The sequence below is a fragment of the Leucoraja erinacea genome, chromosome 8 (assembly GCF_028641065.1).
Source record: "Leucoraja erinacea ecotype New England chromosome 8, Leri_hhj_1, whole genome shotgun sequence".
In the NCBI taxonomy this organism is placed as follows: domain Eukaryota; kingdom Metazoa; phylum Chordata; class Chondrichthyes; order Rajiformes; family Rajidae; genus Leucoraja; species Leucoraja erinaceus.
Window position 1 is genome coordinate 23,150,547 of NC_073384.1, and position 19,006 is coordinate 23,169,552.

The 19,006-nt window shown below is 39.7% G+C and overlaps 1 protein-coding gene across 4 annotated transcripts in view; it reads left to right on the forward strand.

Moving 5' to 3' along the window:
• Window positions 1–19,006, forward strand: part of LOC129699434 (kinesin-like protein KIF13B) — a 181,054-nt gene that overhangs the window by 110,701 nt on the left and 51,347 nt on the right. For all 4 annotated transcript variants that reach the window (XM_055639207.1, XM_055639209.1, XM_055639208.1 and 1 more), the window contains exons 10-18: window positions 825–936; window positions 2,843–3,055; window positions 7,839–7,949; window positions 8,632–8,766; window positions 10,614–10,744; window positions 12,607–12,693; window positions 14,345–14,529; window positions 14,651–14,858; window positions 15,097–15,259. In XM_055639207.1, coding sequence (XP_055495182.1) covers window positions 825–936; window positions 2,843–3,055; window positions 7,839–7,949; window positions 8,632–8,766; window positions 10,614–10,744; window positions 12,607–12,693; window positions 14,345–14,529; window positions 14,651–14,858; window positions 15,097–15,259 — 1,345 coding nt within the window. The remainder of the gene's footprint in view (window positions 1–824; window positions 937–2,842; window positions 3,056–7,838; window positions 7,950–8,631; window positions 8,767–10,613; window positions 10,745–12,606; window positions 12,694–14,344; window positions 14,530–14,650; window positions 14,859–15,096; window positions 15,260–19,006) is intronic.

The following is a 19,006-nucleotide window of genomic DNA, read 5'->3' on the forward strand; positions in this document are numbered from 1 at the left end:
GATGAAGAAAGAGGAAAGCAGTGTTTGGGGATTGTACAATTGAGAAACATTACAGAGAAGGCGACTTTTAAATTGGAGTCGTTAGGAATTTTGGGGCAACATGGATTATGAAATATGATAGAGTTTGAAAGCTGACATTTAATCAGGTACCAGTTTTACTGGTAAAATAATCAAGCCTGTTATTTAAGAAAGATTATTAGACAATATTGAGCAGCACTAGGTGTAGCCAGTAGTGCATTGCCTCACGGTGCTGGAGACAATTCAATCCAGATCTTTGTGCATTCATCCTGTTACTGTAAACTGCCCCTAGTGTTTAAGAGAGTCGATGAATCTGGGAGGAGATGACGAACAGGTGGTGATGGTTGGTGAAGACTTGGTTGGCTGAAGGGCCCATTCATGTGTTGCATCTCCCAATAAAAATGTATGATGAGCTTGCTACTTTTAGTTTAGTTTAGAGATGCAGCACAGAAACATTCGGCCCACCGAATCTGCAGCTATCTCCGCACTTTAATACAAGCCTACACATACTAGGGACAATTTCACATATATCGAGTATACGAACCCAAGCCAAATAACCTGCAAACCTGTACATCTTTGGAGTATGGGAGGAAACTAAAGATCTCAAAGAAAATCCGCGCACAAACTCCATACAGACAGGACCCTAGTCGCAATTGAACCCGGGTCTCCGGCGCGGTAAGGCAGCAACTCTACTGCTGCGCCACTGTACCCTATAGTTGACCAACATTACCATCAGTTTGCACCACTAGAAATGACAGTCAAGGCTCCTTATTGATAATGTTCTTTGTGCTGACTTTTTTTTTCAGATCCTTAACAACTCTGGGTCTGGTAATCTCTGCTCTGGCGGATCAGGCTGCTGGTAAAAATAAGAACAAGTTTGTTCCCTACAGAGATTCTGTACTGACCTGGCTACTAAAGGTAAACTGTGAGTTTATAACTGGGTACTGCTCCTCAATGTAATGAAGATACAAACAGCTCGCAGCTGCTAGGAATCTGTATTGTACCAGGATTTGTACCCGATTCTCTGTATAAGGAGAGTTTGAATGCAGTGGCTAAACAGTTGTTCAAGGTGCAGGAGGGTATGATGAGATTGAGCTAATTGGCCTATGTCTTTTTAAAATTCTGAACTAACTCTGGGTGTTGGGGCACAGGGTGAGAAGTGGAGGGAAAGAGGTAAATATATAAGGTACAGCAATCCCTCTGTTCGCATCTTGTGCTGAGAAGATTTGAAATGAGCTGCTGTGTTCTTGCTATTATATTGAATGGAATGTGAAAAGAAAAATATGAATTAAATGATGGGGGAAACAATGAGCGTATAGTCACAGGACTGGTGTAAAAGCCTATTTATAGTTAACTTTGCCAAAGGGTAGATTTAGAATGTGGACAATGATCATGTGTCAGTTGTTATTCACACTGACTGCATCGGAGGCCAAGTTATTGAGTATTTTTAAAGTGGAGATTTATAGGTTCTTGATTCGTGAGAGCATCCAAGGTTATGGAGAGAAGGCAGGCAAATGGGTGAAAAATAGACCAGCCATGATGCAGCAGCCATGATGAGCCAAAGGGTGTAATTCTGCTCAATGTCTTATGGCCTTGTTTTTGTAATCCTGAAAAAATAATAGTCATACAGCGCGGAAACAGGCCCTTCGGCCCAAAATGCCCCATCAAAGCCAGTCCCATTTACTCGTCTGACCCATATCCCTTTGAACCTTTCCTATCCAAATTTGATATACTTGTACCAGCTGAGCAGCTAATCACATTGAAGAATTCCCATGGTCAGTAAATTGGAAGCTAAAGGCTCTAATTAATTATTTTTTATTACATTCTACAGGGAGCAAAATTGAACACTGAGACACATTGAAGGTTATGGAAGCTGAACATTAAAAATTGTATAAATCAATTACATTAAAAAAATAAATGATATGTTGAATCACTTGAGGGAATTGGATTCTTAATTAAAAATTGTGTAATTTAGGCAAAAATGTGGTTTAACAGCAAGTGTGGCTTAGAATGCCATTCCACATTTTAAAAACTCAATTACATTGTGTTTAACGTAATGTAATAATTGCAGGTTTTTAAAAAAAATAGTTCTTGAAAATTGAAGTCCACAAGTTTGGACTGATTACCTGAGAGAAACCTACACAACATTCCCTATAGGAGCAAGAAATCACTAACAAAAATGCTGGATTTTTGCATTTAACCACACATACCTGCACTCCGAAACCTGCTGTCAGATTTTCTTCATTATAACATTGAATACTGATAATCTGGTTGTTTCAATTGTAAATCTGGGTCTTTTTGAAATACTCTTTCAATAGTTGTTATTCCTGCTCCCCAACAAATAACCATTCAACATTTAACCATGAAATTGATTTGACCAAGGAGGTAAATGGGACATACTAATCCATCCCCACTTTGTTCATGTACACACATCTTGTGGAGCACTTCATTGCCTGGTGAACAAAATTATAATTTTTGTATTTACTGATCATCTTTGCACCCCTTTCACGGAGTCATAGAATCATACAGTGTGGAAACAGGCCCTTTAGCTCTTTCCCTCGTTTTCCCCCATTCCAGCCATTAGCTGATACAGACCACTTTCTTCTCAGTAATTTTTTTTTGCACAGAAATGTTGTATGTGTGTTGTGAACCATCAAGCTTTTTATATTTCACAAGTGCAGAAATGTATCCTTAAAACGTTTAAGAAACAATTCATATTCAGAAGCCAGTGTTCGTTTCTATGTTAATATGTGAACTCATTGTGGAGAGTTCAGCTTTAACTGTATCTTCACACACTTCATTGGTTTTTTTTGTAAAAATATAGGACAGTCTTGGTGGAAATAGCAAAACAGCAATGATTGCAACGGTTAGCCCTGCCGCCGACAATTACAACGAGACGTTGTCAACTCTGAGGTACGCAGACAGAGCCAAAAATATTATTAATCATGCTGTGGTGAATGAAGATCCTAACGCCCGGATCATCCGAGAGCTCCGTGAGGAAGTAGATAAACTGCGGGAACAACTCTCCAGAGCTGAGGTACGGTGTGCTAGGAATCCTCGATTTTATGCATTTGCGAGGAATAGTTTGACTGCTTTGCAGAGGACTATGAAGTAGATATAACTGTTGAAGTGATTGCCACTATATCAGATATTTCACTAAATATTAGATGCAGAGAATATTGTGTTACAGAGTGCTTCTCATCAGAAGGCATTTTACTGATCCAGATATCACAATTAGTTCATGCACTTGGATGCATGGTATTCAGTTATTTAAATTTGCTAGGATCTCAGGTCTAAATTGTAGCTAGAGTTGATTGGCAAAATTGTTTTAATCGAGTGATTGGAATACTATGGATAGAATAGGAAAGGTGAATTCCTGGGCTCCAGTGACACCTGCTGGCAAATGTTTGCATTAACTTTTGGATTACATAGAAACATAGAAACATAGAAAATAGGTGCAGGAGTAGGCCATTCGGCCCTTCGAGCCTGCACCGCCATTCAATATGATCATGGCTGATCATCCAACTCAGTATCCTGTACCTGCCTTCATTACGGTATTCAGTTTGGTGTAAATTGTTTTGTCAAATATTTGTTAAGTGATAACTCAATACAAGGTCCTTTTATTTTTCAACTTGACACTACAACATTCCCACAGTGTGAAAAACATTAACAGAATGCATCTAATCTAATTGAAGAGGTAATTTAGAAAATTGTCCATCTTTGTCTCAATGATTTTTGATGCCATGAATATCTAAAGATTACATTAGATAATAGCTAAATGCACTTGGGTGATGCAATTTATTTTATTTCTTTGGGAGATGATGGTAATTTATGTACTTTTGTTTTGTGCCATTTTTGAAGTTTGGTTAATGTGAAAATTAAAATAACTATAGATAGAAACATCGAAACATAGAAAATAGGTGCAGGAGTAGGCCATTCGGCCCTTCGAGCCTGCACCACCATTCAGTATGATCATGGCTAATCATCCAACTCAGTATCCTGTACCTGCCTTCTCTCAATACCCCCCTGATCCCTTTAGTCACAAGGGCCACATCTAAATATAGCCAATGAACTGGCCTCAACGACCTTCTGTGGCAGAGAGTTCCAGAGATTCACCACTCTCTGTGTGAAAAATGTATTTCTCATCTCGGCCCTAAAGGATTTCCCCTTTATCCTTAAACTGTGACCCCTTGTCCTGGACTTCCCCAACATCGGGAACAATCTTCCTATATCTAGCCTGTCAAACCCCTTAAGAATTTTGTAAGTTTCTATAAGATCCCCCCTCAATCTTCTAAATTCTAGCGAGTACAAGCCGAGTCTATCCAGTCTATAAAAGCAGAATATGATGTGGCCACTCATCAGGTGACATGGTAGAGGCCAGTGAACCTTTATCAGAACCAATATCAAGCAAATTCAAAGATGCAATTAAAATTATGAATTAGTATGAAAGACAGATGTGATTAAGCGTCGCCAAATATGACCTTTTATAGTCAAGACGTAAAAAGAACACTGAACAAGAAGAAAGGGCACAAAAAGTGCTGGAGCAACTCAGCGGGTCATAAGTTCATAAGTCGCAGGAGCAGGGCTCCATCAAGTCTACTCCACTACTCAATCATGGCTTATCTATCATTCCCTCTCAAACCCATTCTCTGGCCTTCCCATAACCCTTGACACCTTTACTAATCAAAAGTATGTCAATCTCTGCCTTAAAAATAACCAACGACGGCCTCCACAGCCATCTATGGCAATGAATTCCACAAATTCACCACCCTCTGACTAAAGAAATTCCTCCTCATCTGCTTTCTAAAAGTACGTCCTTTTAATCTGAAGCTATGCCCTCTGGTTCTCGACTCTCCTACTAGTGGAAACATCCTCTCCACCTACTCTCTCCAGGCCTTTCATTATTCGGTAATTTCACTGAAGCCCCCCCTCATTCTTCTAAACTCCAGCAAATCAGGCCAAGTGCTGTCAAATGCTCATTATATGTTAACCTAATCATCTTCGGGATCTCCTTTGGACCCTTTACAACGCCAGCATATCATTCTTCAGATATGGGGCCCAAAACTGCTCGCAATGCTCAAAATGCAGTCCGACCAGTGCTTTATAAAGCCTCCGCATTATATTGCTGTTATAATATTCTAGTCATCTCGAAATAAATGCTAACATTGCATTTGCCTTCGTTATTGCTGATTCAACTTGCAAATTAACTTTTTGGGAATTCTGCACCTGCACTCCCAAGTCCCTTTGCACCTATGATTTCTGAATCCTCTCCCTATTTAGAAAATAGTCTATGCCTTTATTCCTACTACTAAAATGCATTACTCGATATTTTGCTATTGCGTATTCCATGGGTCAGACAGCATCTGTGGAAACCATTTTAGAGGTCCCTTTTTCAGTTTCATTGTAGGAGGGGATTTCCAGGTGAATTTGGGGGAGGGTGGAAGTTAGTGGTGAAGTTAATGAAATTAATGTGTTCTGCCCTGTGCAGAACAACACCAATGTACAGGGAGTTCTTCCGTAACATGTTCTATAATGCAAATTTGAAATAATGTCATTGATGAATGAGGGAACAATATTTGTAATACGCAGGCCTAATTTGGATTTCAATCGGGAACTAGAGAATCACTTTGAATGCAGATAGACATACAGAATGCAGAAAAATTCCTGTCTTGAGCATCTTTAGAAAAATGCAGAAAGACACCAAATGCTGGAGTAACTCAGCGGCACAGGCAGCATCTCTAGTGATGGAACGGGTGACGTTTTGGGTCGAGACCCTTCTTCAGACTTCAAAAAACCCTTCTTCAGAAAACGCTGTTTCCATACAACCTCCCTGCTGTAATCAGACACCAATGTCTCTTCAGACACAGCTGCTACTCTCACCACAGGAGGCCATTTGAAATTGATAAGCAAATTGATTTTGCAGTAACAAAAATAAACCGTTATCATTAAGACCTTTACTTTTGAAAATCATGTGAAAAATAATTGTGATTGCAGATCTGAAACACTTTTACCACTGGCCCTCTTTTTCTCATTGCCATCATTAACATAACATAATTTTCTCTAATACTAGAGTTCTTAGGAATGTAACTATCATGTTATAGCAGTACTACTTAAATGAAGGTATTTTATTCCGCGCTGAGTCTAGGATCTGTAATCCACATATTTGAAAAATGAAGTCCTGTTCCTCAAGTTTGTGTTAAGTTTCATTAGACAAGCTGAAGACATTTCTATATGAGAGCTGGATATCAATTTTAAATTAGCAGGTTTAGAGGCTCTCCATGCCCCTATTAATCCCATTGAAGCCCCTTCCTCAGTCTCCTCCGATCTAAGGTTAGCAAACTGAGAACCCCAGCCTGTCCTTATAATTAAAATGTTTCAACCCAGGCAACATCCTGGTGAATCTCTGCATCGCCTGCAATACAATCACATCCTTCCTGTAGTTTTGCAACCAGAACTGCATCATGCTCTGCCAAATTGATTTTTGGGATGTGCAATTGATGTACGAGGAGGGATTAAACAGACTGCATTTATAATCTCTGGATATTTCATTGGAAAATGGAAAATTCAATGGAAATGCTTAGCGGAAAAAGAAGCATCCATTGGGGAAGAACAGAGTGGACAGTGCAGGTGCAGATATTTTTCTTTGGAACTGGAAAAGTGAGAAAGTCTATGTGTTGGATGTTGAGGAGAGTGAATTATTTATGTAGGAAAGAACTGCAGATGCTGGTTTAAATCGAAGGTAAACACAAAATGCGGGAGTAACTCAGCAGGACAAGCAGCATCTCTTGAGGGAAGGAATGGGTGACTTTTCGGGTCGAGACTCTTCTGACTGAATTATTTATTTAAAAATTATTTATGATAGAGTGCAGATCAAAGACAAATCTAGGCAAAATAATTGGAATAGGAAGGTACTGTACATCCGTATTGTTTGAACAAGGTCAAAGATAGAGATGTTAGAGAGGGATGGGGGACTGAGAATTAAAATTAAAGAGTGGAACCTTGGATTTGCCTTTTAAGCTGAATGGATGTGTTGTCCTGATAAGTGGACATCCAGTTTGCATCTGGTTTCTCCAATATAGGGGACACCACATTATAAACAGAGAGTATGAGATGCTCAATTAAATATGGAGTGAACACTTTGCAGGACAGCTCTGAGCCTGCATCCAGTTATCAGTCACTTCTATTCTCTATCTTGACCTTCGCTATTACTCTCGTGATGGAGATGCAAGATTATGTTAATCGTGAGGAACAGCATCTCATCTTCCTGTAGGACTTGTTTAGTAGATCCAATATTGAATTTAACAATTTGGGGAACCCATTCTATAATTTCTCCCTCCACAGATGTTACTGTACTTTCTGTCTAGTTTTATTTCCTCTTCCATCAGAACTTTGACCTGAGCTCAATCGCAATCACATATTAATATTTTCTGTTTTTATCTTGGATTTATTGCTCTGATATTCCTGTGTATTTTGACAGGATAGATGCAAGGTTATGGGTTCTAAAACTAAGGATAACATTCCCAAAGTAGGAGTATGGCCATTTAGGACCGTGAATAGTGAATACATGGAATTTTCTACCCAGGAAGGCTTGTGAAGACTTGGTCGTGAAGTGTATTAAAGCCAGGGATTTGTAGATTTTTGCATATTCTGGGATTTGAGGGATAAGGGGTTAGTGCAGGAAAGTGGTGCTGAGATAGAATATCACTTCATCTACAAGAATGACAGAAAAGGCATAAGTTGCTGAGTGGTCCATGCCTGTGTTTATTTCTCGCGTTTTTGTGAACACTTTGTAACAAATTCAATTGGCCTTTCTGTACCAGGCAATGAAATCTCCAGAGTTGAAGGATCGTTTGGAAGAGTCTGAAAAATTAATTCAAGAAATGACAGTAACCTGGGAAGACAAACTGAGGAAAACAGAAGCCTTTGCACAAGTATGTGATGAAGTATTACCTTCCTTTGAGTGCATTGATGAAGTCTACAATGAAACATAATCCAATGGGTGTTTGCATCCTGTCTAGACTGATGTGATCAGGATGCATTAACCTGCTTTGTCATGTTAAATGCTTCTTCTGATAGTTGTTGATTACTAAGATGATCATTGTTTTCTTTGGGTTTTTAGTTTTAGCGATGGTGCATTTCTATGATTCTAAGGTCATGTTTTGGAGGTTTTCTCTTTTTTTACATATTAATTTCTTAATCGAAGTTGCAGTTGATCTGATCAGTTTATTTTGTATCTTCAGTCAATGACACACTATTGTGTTGAACGTGTTATTAATTGCAAGACAGTCAATAATCTAATCAATGAGTTTAGATAAGACCTTTTGTTTTTGTTGTCTGAATCTTTAGTCAGTAACTGGCTTGTAATTCTGCACAATTATCTGATACTCTTTGCTTTTAGCAAATTATAGCTTGTAAATGGATGATGAGAATGTAACTAAATTTGATCGTAGTCATTCAGGGGTCAGTGTCTAAAAGAGGATCCATTTAATTCACAGGAACAGTAACTTGAGTCTTGTCAGTTACTTCCTTTCTCTTCAAAAGAAGAATCACTGTACACTAGTATTCCCAGTCAGAGACTATGTAAATGGATCACATCATCTGTCTGTATTACAGGAACGTCAAAAACAGCTTGAGAGTCTTGGCATTTCTCTTCAGTCCTCTGGAATCAAAGTTGGGGATGACAAGTGTTTCTTGGTGAATCTGAATGCAGATCCAGCCTTAAATGAACTGCTTGTTTACTACTTAAAGGTAATATTCCTTGCTGACATTGATACTTCTGTAATTCCATTTCTGACTCGATTTAGGCTCTTTGTATTTCTTCTGAGGCAATTCTTTGGGATTGAGGATGACTAGATTCAACTCTAGTTTTGAGGAGTGAAAGATACCAGAATTTGTTTTAAATTTATGGGCCATTGTACACCAACTAACCCATGGGTTTGACAGTGTGTCTTGGCCTGAAGGCAAGGAGATTGACTCCATCTTAGCACTTGTGTACAGGCAAGCTTGTGCCCACACTCTTCTTCAAACCACTTCCTTCCAACTTTCCCAGCCCCTTCCTGATCCCCTCCCTTTGTCAGCCTATCCTTCCTCAGTCTTCCTCCCTCTTTCCCTCTTCCTCTTTCTGCTTCCCACTGTCTTCCATTCTAATACAGCATTACATAGTACTAACCAGCAAAATACATAGGGATCTTAAACCAATGGATAAGACTGAAGCTCTATATCCTTAATGCATGTGGTGCCATCATTTTCTTCATCCCTTTTATCACTTACACTTTTCTGTATTCCTTTCTGTTACTGTCCTTATTTTGTTCTGTCCTTCCTTTCTGGAATATCTTAACACTAAAAGATCTAAGATGGCGCCCAACTCTGGTGACTATTTGTGTACTAGTCACAGAAGTGGATCTTCAATCATGCATTACAATCGCTCCACTCTTTTAAATCTCTACTCCAACTACAACATTTCTTACATTATAAAGTGAATAATGTGAATGTAGTATCTGTACACTGTGAATGGTTCGATTGTAATCATGTATTGTCTTTCCGCTGACTGGTAGCACACCACAAAAGCTTTTCACTGTACCACGATACGCGTGATAATAAACTAAACAACTCTGTTTCTCTCTGTATCTGACCTAAATATTCCATCATCTTCAGTTTTTATTTTAAATTCATAGTGCTTTGTTCCCACATGCAGAGCTAATGATAGGACACCCTCGCTCATGGTGTTTCTAATACTTTCTGAATTACTGATTGAAGGATGCTGGTAGCCCACTGCTATCTTGCTGTATTTTGGACATTGAATCTCAAACTTGAGTATAGTTTTGATTGCATACTTCCCAGTAGCAATGAAATAATGTGCAGTAGTTGGCTGATTCTTGTTTTGGCTGTCTTTTTTTTTGCTCATTTGCTGAAAACAATAATACTTCTCTAATGAAAGACTGAAAACTGAATATAGATTTTCATTTTTCTACAGTATGATACATTTATCTATGAAGAGCTATTTGTGAATTATTGCATTGGTCTAGCATTCTTTACAATTAGACTTTAAAATGGTGTGATTTTCCAATATTATTATCATACACATTTCTTAAGCTTCCTGAAACAATTATGTTTTCTTTTAGGTGGGACAACAAGGGAAAAATGTAGACAGTAATATAAAGATAAAACGTTGTAGAATTTATTTGGGGTATTCCATTCACCTTTTTTGTTTTTGACCTTTCCTCCAATTTGAAGCTATAACATTTGTGCAAAGAGTCTTCTCTCTGCTTCGTCTCCAGAAGTACTGCATTGTCGATTCTGGTTCAGAACTATTTGTACATTATCATGACTATATAAATAATTCTGTTCATTATATTTAGTAAATTTTACAGCACAAAAGGTAGTTTGTCATCTCTTTGAAAGAACCAACTAGATAGTCCCACAACCTTGCTCCTTTCCTTGAAATGTTGTCTCCCAAGTATTTCTTCAAGGAAGTTTGTATTAAAACAATTTCCAGTATCTTTTCAACTATTTGAAATAACTTGTAAGTGTTCCGTTTGTTGAAAAGCATGTTCAGGCAAGAGTATTTAATATGTACTTTTGTATTTGTTTGGCAGAATCACACACTCATTGGCTCTGATGATTCCCAGGATATTCAGCTCTGTGGAATGGCAATACTTCCAGAACATTGTATCATTGATATTTCTCCAGAGAGACGTGTTATTCTCACACCAAAACAAAACACTAGGTGAAATTTTGAATAATCTTCCTTAAGATTAATAATTAACTCGTCTGATCCTTATTTCTAGTTTGAAAGTATGTGCTTAACTGTTGTACCTCGAACCAAATCCAACCAAATGAATTCCTTCAGCAATTTGTTGCTAGGTTTACCATCCATTGAAGTCCACTTAGGTGTGCACTAGTGATTTTGCTCACCTAATTTAGCAGTAGCTGCGGAGAGAGAGAAACAGTTGATGTTTTGGTTCTTTTATCAGAGCCTAGAAAAGTTAGAAACTATATTAGTTCAAAGTTGCATAGGAGGAGGTGAGAGGCGGAAGGAATAAAGGGCAAGTTCTGTGAAGAGGGTGGAGTCCAGATAAAGTTGAATTACACAAGTAGTCATGGGGCTAATTAAGAGCTGGTGATTAAGGCATGTATGGAGGTGGCAGTAAATGTGAGGAAATTGTGACTGGATAAAATACAAGAGATAAAATACCAAAGGCTCGAGATGTAAGAAAAACAACTGGAAAAGCTGATCATCAAAAATTGTTAAATTCAATGTTGAGTCCTGAAAGCTGCCATGGGTCACACTGGAAAATGACATACTGTCTCTTGAGTTTACATTGAATTTCATTGAGGAAGTGAATGCCCAAAGATGCAAGTCATGGTAGTAGTGAGATGGTGAATTATTGACAGGCCACTGGAAACTTATAACCATATACCAATTACAGCATGGAAACAGGCCATCTCAGCCCTTCTTGTCCGTGCCGAACACTTACTCTCACCTAGTCCCATCTGCCTGCACTCAGACCATAACCCTCCATTCCTTTCCCGTCCATATACCTATCCAATTTATTTTTAAATGATAAAATCGAACCTGCCTCCACCACTTCCACTGGAAGCTCATTCCACACAGCTACCACTCTCTGAGTAAAGAAGTTCCCCCTCATGTTACCCCTAAACATTTGTCCATTAATTCTCAAATCATGTCCTCTTGTTTGAATCTTCCCTACTCTCAATGGAAAAAGCTTATCCACGTCAATTTTGTCTAACCCTCTCATAATTTTAAAGCCCTCTATCAAGTCCACCCTTAACCTTCTACGCTTAACCTTAACCTTGCAGATTAAATTGAGGTGTTCTGCTGTGTGGTTACCCAAATAGTGTTTAGTTGTCCCTAGTGTAGAAGGAATGATTTCATACATCACCCACAATTTTTCCTGTCTTTCATGCCTGGTTCAGTCGCCCGTTTTCTAAAACTTGGTTTCTTTCACTTTTCCCAGTACTGATGTCATTGACTTGAAGTTGTTTCTCCCTCCACAAATTAACATTTGGCAGTTTTATTTTATGACTTAAAGTCTGCAATATTTTCCTTTCGGATATTGACATTACACAACTTCTATATTCTTATTAACACATGAACAAAAAAATGTCATCAATACCCTAAAGTGACCAAGTTCTTTGAAGTCCAGGAAAATATGTCCAAAAGACAATTGAGTTACCATAAACTCAGGTGTTTAGCTTGAGAATTGTAGTCACTTGAGTGATATTTAAGCAAGAATCTCTAATTTCCTTTTTCAGCTGAAGTATGCTTTCCTGGAAGTTGCAAATTGCTGTTGAAAAATCCACTGCCATGTCTGTTATCAAAGTATATTCATTTCTTGGAACAGTAAAATAGCAGTGTCATGTTGTATTGCAATAGATACTGTCAGTCTTGTATGGGTGTTGACTAGTTGCAGAGCATTCCCTGCATTCTTTATGTGTTGTTCATTCCGATCGCCTACAGTTACATTTTTTTTGTATGAACCCTGTTGCAAGGAACTTAGCTTAGTTCATTTATTTACTTGTGCTTTCGCTATACCACTGGTTGTATCTTTTTATTTCTCTTCCCAGAACATTTGTGAATGGTTCCCTATTAACCAGTCCTAAACAGCTTCATCACGGCGATCGAATCCTCTGGGGTAACAACCATTTCTTCAGGTAAATTTGAATGAAGTACCTTAATTCGTTCCATCAGTTCTGTATATGTGTACAAACTTATCATTGAGCAAGGTTTTAGTTTGTGTTCTTTGCAGTGCAATAACTTAAGTACTGTGGAAAATGTTTACAATATTCATTGATTGACCCTCAGGTCTGAGGGTGGCCTGGTTCCACTGCAACTTTATAGGTTCTTAGTTGATGACAAGTTCCTTTGGAGGATCTGCTGATGTTACTCAGGTGGTGTGGATGAAGCTTCAAGGATTATTAGAAGTGCTGTGTGATCCTACTGTTTTCCCTTGGTTTTCATGTGCTCCCAGTGGAGAGACTGGTTGGTGCCATATACTTTCCTTATGCTTTTCCACGGATCTTGACTTGGGGAGACAATTGGTACTAAGGTTGTTGCATTTGTTTAGCCGTGCTCCAAATATATTTTTGAAGTATTTTCTCTAGACTGCTGGGCTTTGTTTTCCATGATGCAGCTTTGAGAAGGGATACTTAATCCAGGAGTCCAGTGACAGGAATGCAAAAGATAAGGCCCAACTGAACAGGGTTCATCGATCATGATCAGAGACTTGTTTAAGAAAGAACTGCAGATGCTGGAAAAATCAAAGGTAGACAAAAATGCTGGAAAAAAACAGCAGGTGAGGCAGCATCTGTGGAGCGAAGGAATAGGTGATGTTTCGGGTCGAGACCCTTCTTCAGAATTCAGAAATCAGAGACTTGATGTTTAGGATTTTGTCCTTGGGAGTTCATTGACATTGATTTATGCATCTTTCCATGGATATATGTATACATCCTTGCAGAGGTAACGTTGGTGTAAACTCACTGTTTTGAGGTGCGTTCTGTAATTTACCTGTGTCTGTGCAGCATATTGAGGGTTTGAATTACCACTGAGCTTGGTTTGTGTTGCTGGTTATCAAATATTCTTATCCTTAGCTGAATGAGTACCCTATTGCGCATAGAAGCCTTGTGGTGCAGCTGGAACATTTACTGCTTCACAATTCCAGGGTCCAGTGCTGACCTTGTGTGCTGTCTGCATATAGTTTGCATGTTCTCTCTGTGACCACGTGGGTTTACTTCAGGTGCTCCAGTTTCCTCCCACATCTCAAAGATGTGCAAGTCCATAGGTTGATTGACAAGTAAAGTGACCCAAATGTATGTCGGTTGTAAAATTATTGGGAATGCAGGGAGAAAAAGTTACAGGGACAATTGAATGGGATTGCTCTATGAGCTGACATTGACGATGAACTGAATGGGCTCCTGCATTGTAAGAAAATGAGGAAATATACTGCAAGCTGAAACAATTATGAATTTCATGATTAAACATGTATGTTAATTATTAGTAGTGAACAAGTGAATTTTGCTAGCCTGGGTGGACACTCTATTTTGTTATTGCATAAGACAGTGGATAAGCATCATCACATTCCAAAGCCTTTGTGAAACCTGTTCAACTGCATTCTGCAAAATTCCAACTAATTGTAATGAGGACAAGGTATTACTACTGTCTTCCATTTCCAATACATACCTGCTGTAGAACTGAAACCTGAAGATGAATAACCGCTGCCAATCCAACACGTTGAGAGTGGAAATTTCTAAAGCCTTTTGTAAGTTCCTCACAGCAAATTTGTGAAGTTATTTCTATTCTTTACAGAATTAACCTGCCGAAAACAAAGCCATTGCAAGAAGACGAGGGACAGGACGATTCGATGAAGCAAAGTTCCAGTAGTGAGCAACTGGATGGGGATGGCGACAGTGCAAGTGATGGCTCCAGTGAGAATAATTACAGCTTTGAGTTTGCACAGATGGAGGTCACGATGAAAACCCTTGGAAACAATGGTGGGAATAGAGTACTTATTTGCTTGCTAAAATCAAGTTGCTAAAATGTAGAGATAGTTTAGTATATGTCTCATTGTATTATATGATATAAGGCTAATGGCATGATTTATTTCATTGACAGATGCAATGCAATCGGTGCTGCAGAGGTTGGAACAGCAACACCAGGAGGAGAAACGCTCTGCACTTGAACAACAACGCCTCATGTATGAGCGGGAACTGCAGCAGTTACGCAGGCGTTTGTCACCTGAGAAACATTACCGTAGTATGGAGCGCCTCTCATTCAATTCCCCCAGCACTCAGCAGCGGCTTCGCCTGTGGACAGAGGAGAGGTGGGTCATTGTCACGATAAAGGTTATGGCCTTGGGGTGTGGTTTTATAACAATGCTGAATCCTATAGATTCCTATCTACTGTTACCCTTGAATGTATCCTGCAATTATGTAAAGGCAACGTAAATTGCCTCAATATATGTGATTTGCATAAATTTCCATCCAGTGAAAAGGCCAGAAAGATATCGCAGATAATCAAGGAACAGCACTTATTTCTTTACATTGTTCTAATTCTTACAGAGAGGCAATGCTGAATCACAGTCTTATGAAGTTGCAGGAACAGATCTCCAAGGCTAATCTTTATGTTCGTGAGGCAAATTTCATTGCTGAAGAGATGGAGAAGAAGACAGAGTATCAGGTGACTCTGCAGATTCCAGCATCTAACCTTGATGCTAACCGAAAGGTAAACATTTAATATGCTTCAATTTTACTTAAGATGAATATTTCCTTCAGTCAGTTTTTCTAATATTCCCGTGTTGAACAATGACCATATTTCACTAGTATTTAATAGTAAGATTAAACGAGTACTTACCAGTATGAAGTTTGATCTGTATTTTATGAGGAGTTACGGTGAGGTATTACGTGAAGATCCCAGCCCAGTGCGCATGTGCGGCATACTTCGAAGCAGCGGTGTGAAATCACAGGATAGACACAATATTTGAAGTAAGATAGTAAAGATCATGAGACATCAGTTTATTAGTTTGATCTATATATTGAGGGTGGGAGCGGAGGGCACGTAATACCTCACCGTAACTCCTCATAAAATACAGATCAAACTTCATACTGGTAAGTACTCGTTTAATCTTACTATTTTACTTCGGAGCCACGTGAGTGATTCCGTGAAGACTTCAAAGGTCTGTGATTTCAAACCGTGTAACAGTTTTTATTTCACTCACTGCCGAAGTTTTTGAGGGAGGAAATGTTATCGTAATCAACCAGTGGATCTGCTTTCACAAGAAACAGAAAGGTATTTGTTTAACAATAACAACATAAAGAGCTCCCCTGAGCTTAAATTAATATTGCAGTTTGTAATATTCTTTCTGCAATTAAATCAGGTTTATCAACGGTTTATAATAAAAAATGTTCTGAACGTCGTTCCCTTGATCATTCTGCCGTATTGAGAATGTGGTCAACCGGGATGTCCATTCGTTCAGCCGCTGATATCAATGCTGCCCTAGTGGAATGGGATTAAAATGTATTATTATCTATTCTGGCAGCTTTCAGTACCTGTTAGAGCCACCTTGGAGTGGTTTGGCTCGTACCCCGTCTTGGGGTTTCTGTGGTTGACCCATAGGCTTTCCTCTCCCTCTAAGATTGTGGGTTGTGTCTATATATTGTAGTAGATGGGTCACCACACTCAACCTGGACTCTGGTGGGCAGGCCCGGAATCCCACCAGTGAATAGGGCGTTCCTGGTCTATATAGCCATATAACGATTACAGCACGGAAACACAGGCGATCTCGACCCTACTAGTCCGTGCCGAACTCATAATCTCGCCTAGTCCCATATACCTGCGAGTTAGATTTTTACCAGACCTAGAATATGAACGTGATGCGTCTGGGGTAATCACCATGTTATCCAGTCTAGTTTTATGGAGTGACTGGACTCTGTGAGCGTGTACGAGAGCCATAAGCATGAGCGTTTTTAACATAGATTGAGCAAGCTGAGGGATCTGGCTGGTGCCATTCTCTGAGATATGTCAATATCACACCAATATCCCATACATGGGTATACCTGGGTTTTTGGGGCTTATTATTATAGTTGCCCTTGATAAGTTTACCTTCAGTGGATGGGATCCCATGCTCTGCTGTCATGCTGTTTTAGATAAGCAGATAAGGCGCTCCATGCTGTATTTACGGCACTGTAACTCACCTTTTAGTCATGGTGTAGATGTTCCAGGAACTCCAATACGTCAGTGGTTGAATAGTTTGTTGTCCCTGCGTCGTGGCAGTATTTTACCCATGTTAGCTTTTGGTGACTGTTCGCAGGGATGCCGACATGGTGGTAATGGTTCCTTTGGATAATCCCAGTCCCTGGTAAGGTCTATTCAAAACCTGCACCCAGGAGTTTGATGTTTTTCTGGCATGGGTGGCTTGTGCCTGATACTGGGTTGAGTCAGCAACCATGGTCCACTAGGGAAATCCATAGGTGACTCGCCCACCGTGTCGTGATGAACTGGGAACCATGGCTGTGTAGGCCGGTCGGGCACGTTCAATATCTCGGAGACAGATCCCATCTGTATTGCGAAGTGCCCGTCTGATGAGGCAGAAGGGAGGAAGGCAAAGCAGAAATTCCCCCTTCCAGCGTGTAGGCATCTATCGCTGCTGCCTCTAATCTGGTTCCTAAGTCACATACATAGGTTACTGGTGATTCCGTCTTGTGCAACCAAATTGATATCTGGCTTTCAAACTGCTTAATACCTTTAGCAGATATCTTGGGTTTGACATCTATTCAATGTTATCATAAATTTACCCCGTGACATGGTGTCTCCCACTGTGTTCTAGCTTCCTAGGACATAGGCAGCTGATAGTTAAAATGTCTTTTGCCACACCATTGCCAGATTTGTTTGACCAATTTGTTGCACAATAATGATTATTATGCTCCCCATATGGTTGATATAAGCCACCACCATAGTATTATCAATCCGTAACCACATATGTACGTGCTGCATTTGAAATGCATATGCTTTTTAGCCCAATAGGCGATCACCAATCCCAAGTAGTTGATGCCCGGTACGTGTAGTAACGATGTTTGTGAATTGGTCCATCTGTTACCTGTGCTGGATATGGAGTTTAGTTGCTCCCCAGCCTAAAGTACTGGCATCGGTTTTTAATAACCAAGTTGGGATTGGTGATGATAATAGGGCTGAAAACTATGCCAAATATATGTCTGCCCACCACCGTAATTGTGATATAGCTTCAGTGGGTACATTCATGATTTGATTATAGTGACCCAAGTACCTTGGCAAAGTAACAGTCATATGGACGGAATTATTATTGAAACCCAGATAATCCATGGTAGTTAACGCTTCAATTCTGGTTTATCTGGGCGTGGGATAAACCTCAGAGCTTTAGGGAGCTGTTTCGTAGCTAGAACTGCTGCCACAGCTAATTCCTTTGTTTCCCCTAATATGAGGATATCATCCAATATATGCCATGATTATGCTTGTTTCTTAATATTTTCATGGCCATTTTTGTAATATTTATAATGTTTAGGCCTGAGGTTAGACCATAGGGAATGCTCTATGCTCCCATAGTTGCCCTAACCGGGATATCCATTATCCAGGTAAATTTTTTTTTTTAGGTATCTATAATGATCCTAGTGTATGGGTATAAGATAGTTAGCATCTTCCATATCAATGCTCCCCATAGGTATCCTTTGGAGATCAGATGTCTGGCAGTGACAAAACCCGTCTCCATCTTAAAGTGTATATACTCAACAGATTATTTAGTGATATTAGATCAATGATGATGCTACATTCACCATCTTTTGTAGTTTTGGTGAATATATTCGATACAAATTCCAATGATTCATGTTTACTCCCATGATCCGTTTAGTAATGAGCCTTCTAGTTCAGCTTGACCTTCTCACTTCTCTTTCTTAGAGGGAGAAAATGCCCTTTGGGCGCATTGCTGAACTGGCAGTAATATGCCCAATTTGAATTCGTTTTTATCCACTAATACTGTTGAGTATATTTTGGTTATTTGTGACAGCATCCCATGCTTTATCAACAAGTGTAAATGCCCCCCCCGCAGTTAGTAGAACACCCTTATTTAGTGTAAACTGGGAGGAACCAGACTACCTACCTCCATGTTTATTGTTTTTTCATGAAGGCCTAGTTTGCTGGTATGCTGGTGCTGTCGGTGGGGCGGCGCATTTTCCCACGGCTCCGCTCTGGGCCCCTGTCTAAAAAGAACTTTGGGGGTAATGTGAAGCGGTCGCCAGGCTTTCACCAGTCCTTGTTTGATATTGCTGGTGGATGCCGAGGGGTGCTGCCAGCTGGGTGTTGGATGCGATGTCCTGCTCGTTCCATGGCCTGCCCTTATGAGGCGCACAGGTTTAGCTGCCTCTCTTCCCGCAGCAGCGGTTTGCATAGCCCCGTATATTTGGGGTTGCGGGCAGGTTTTATATGCACCATTGTTCAGTCTAG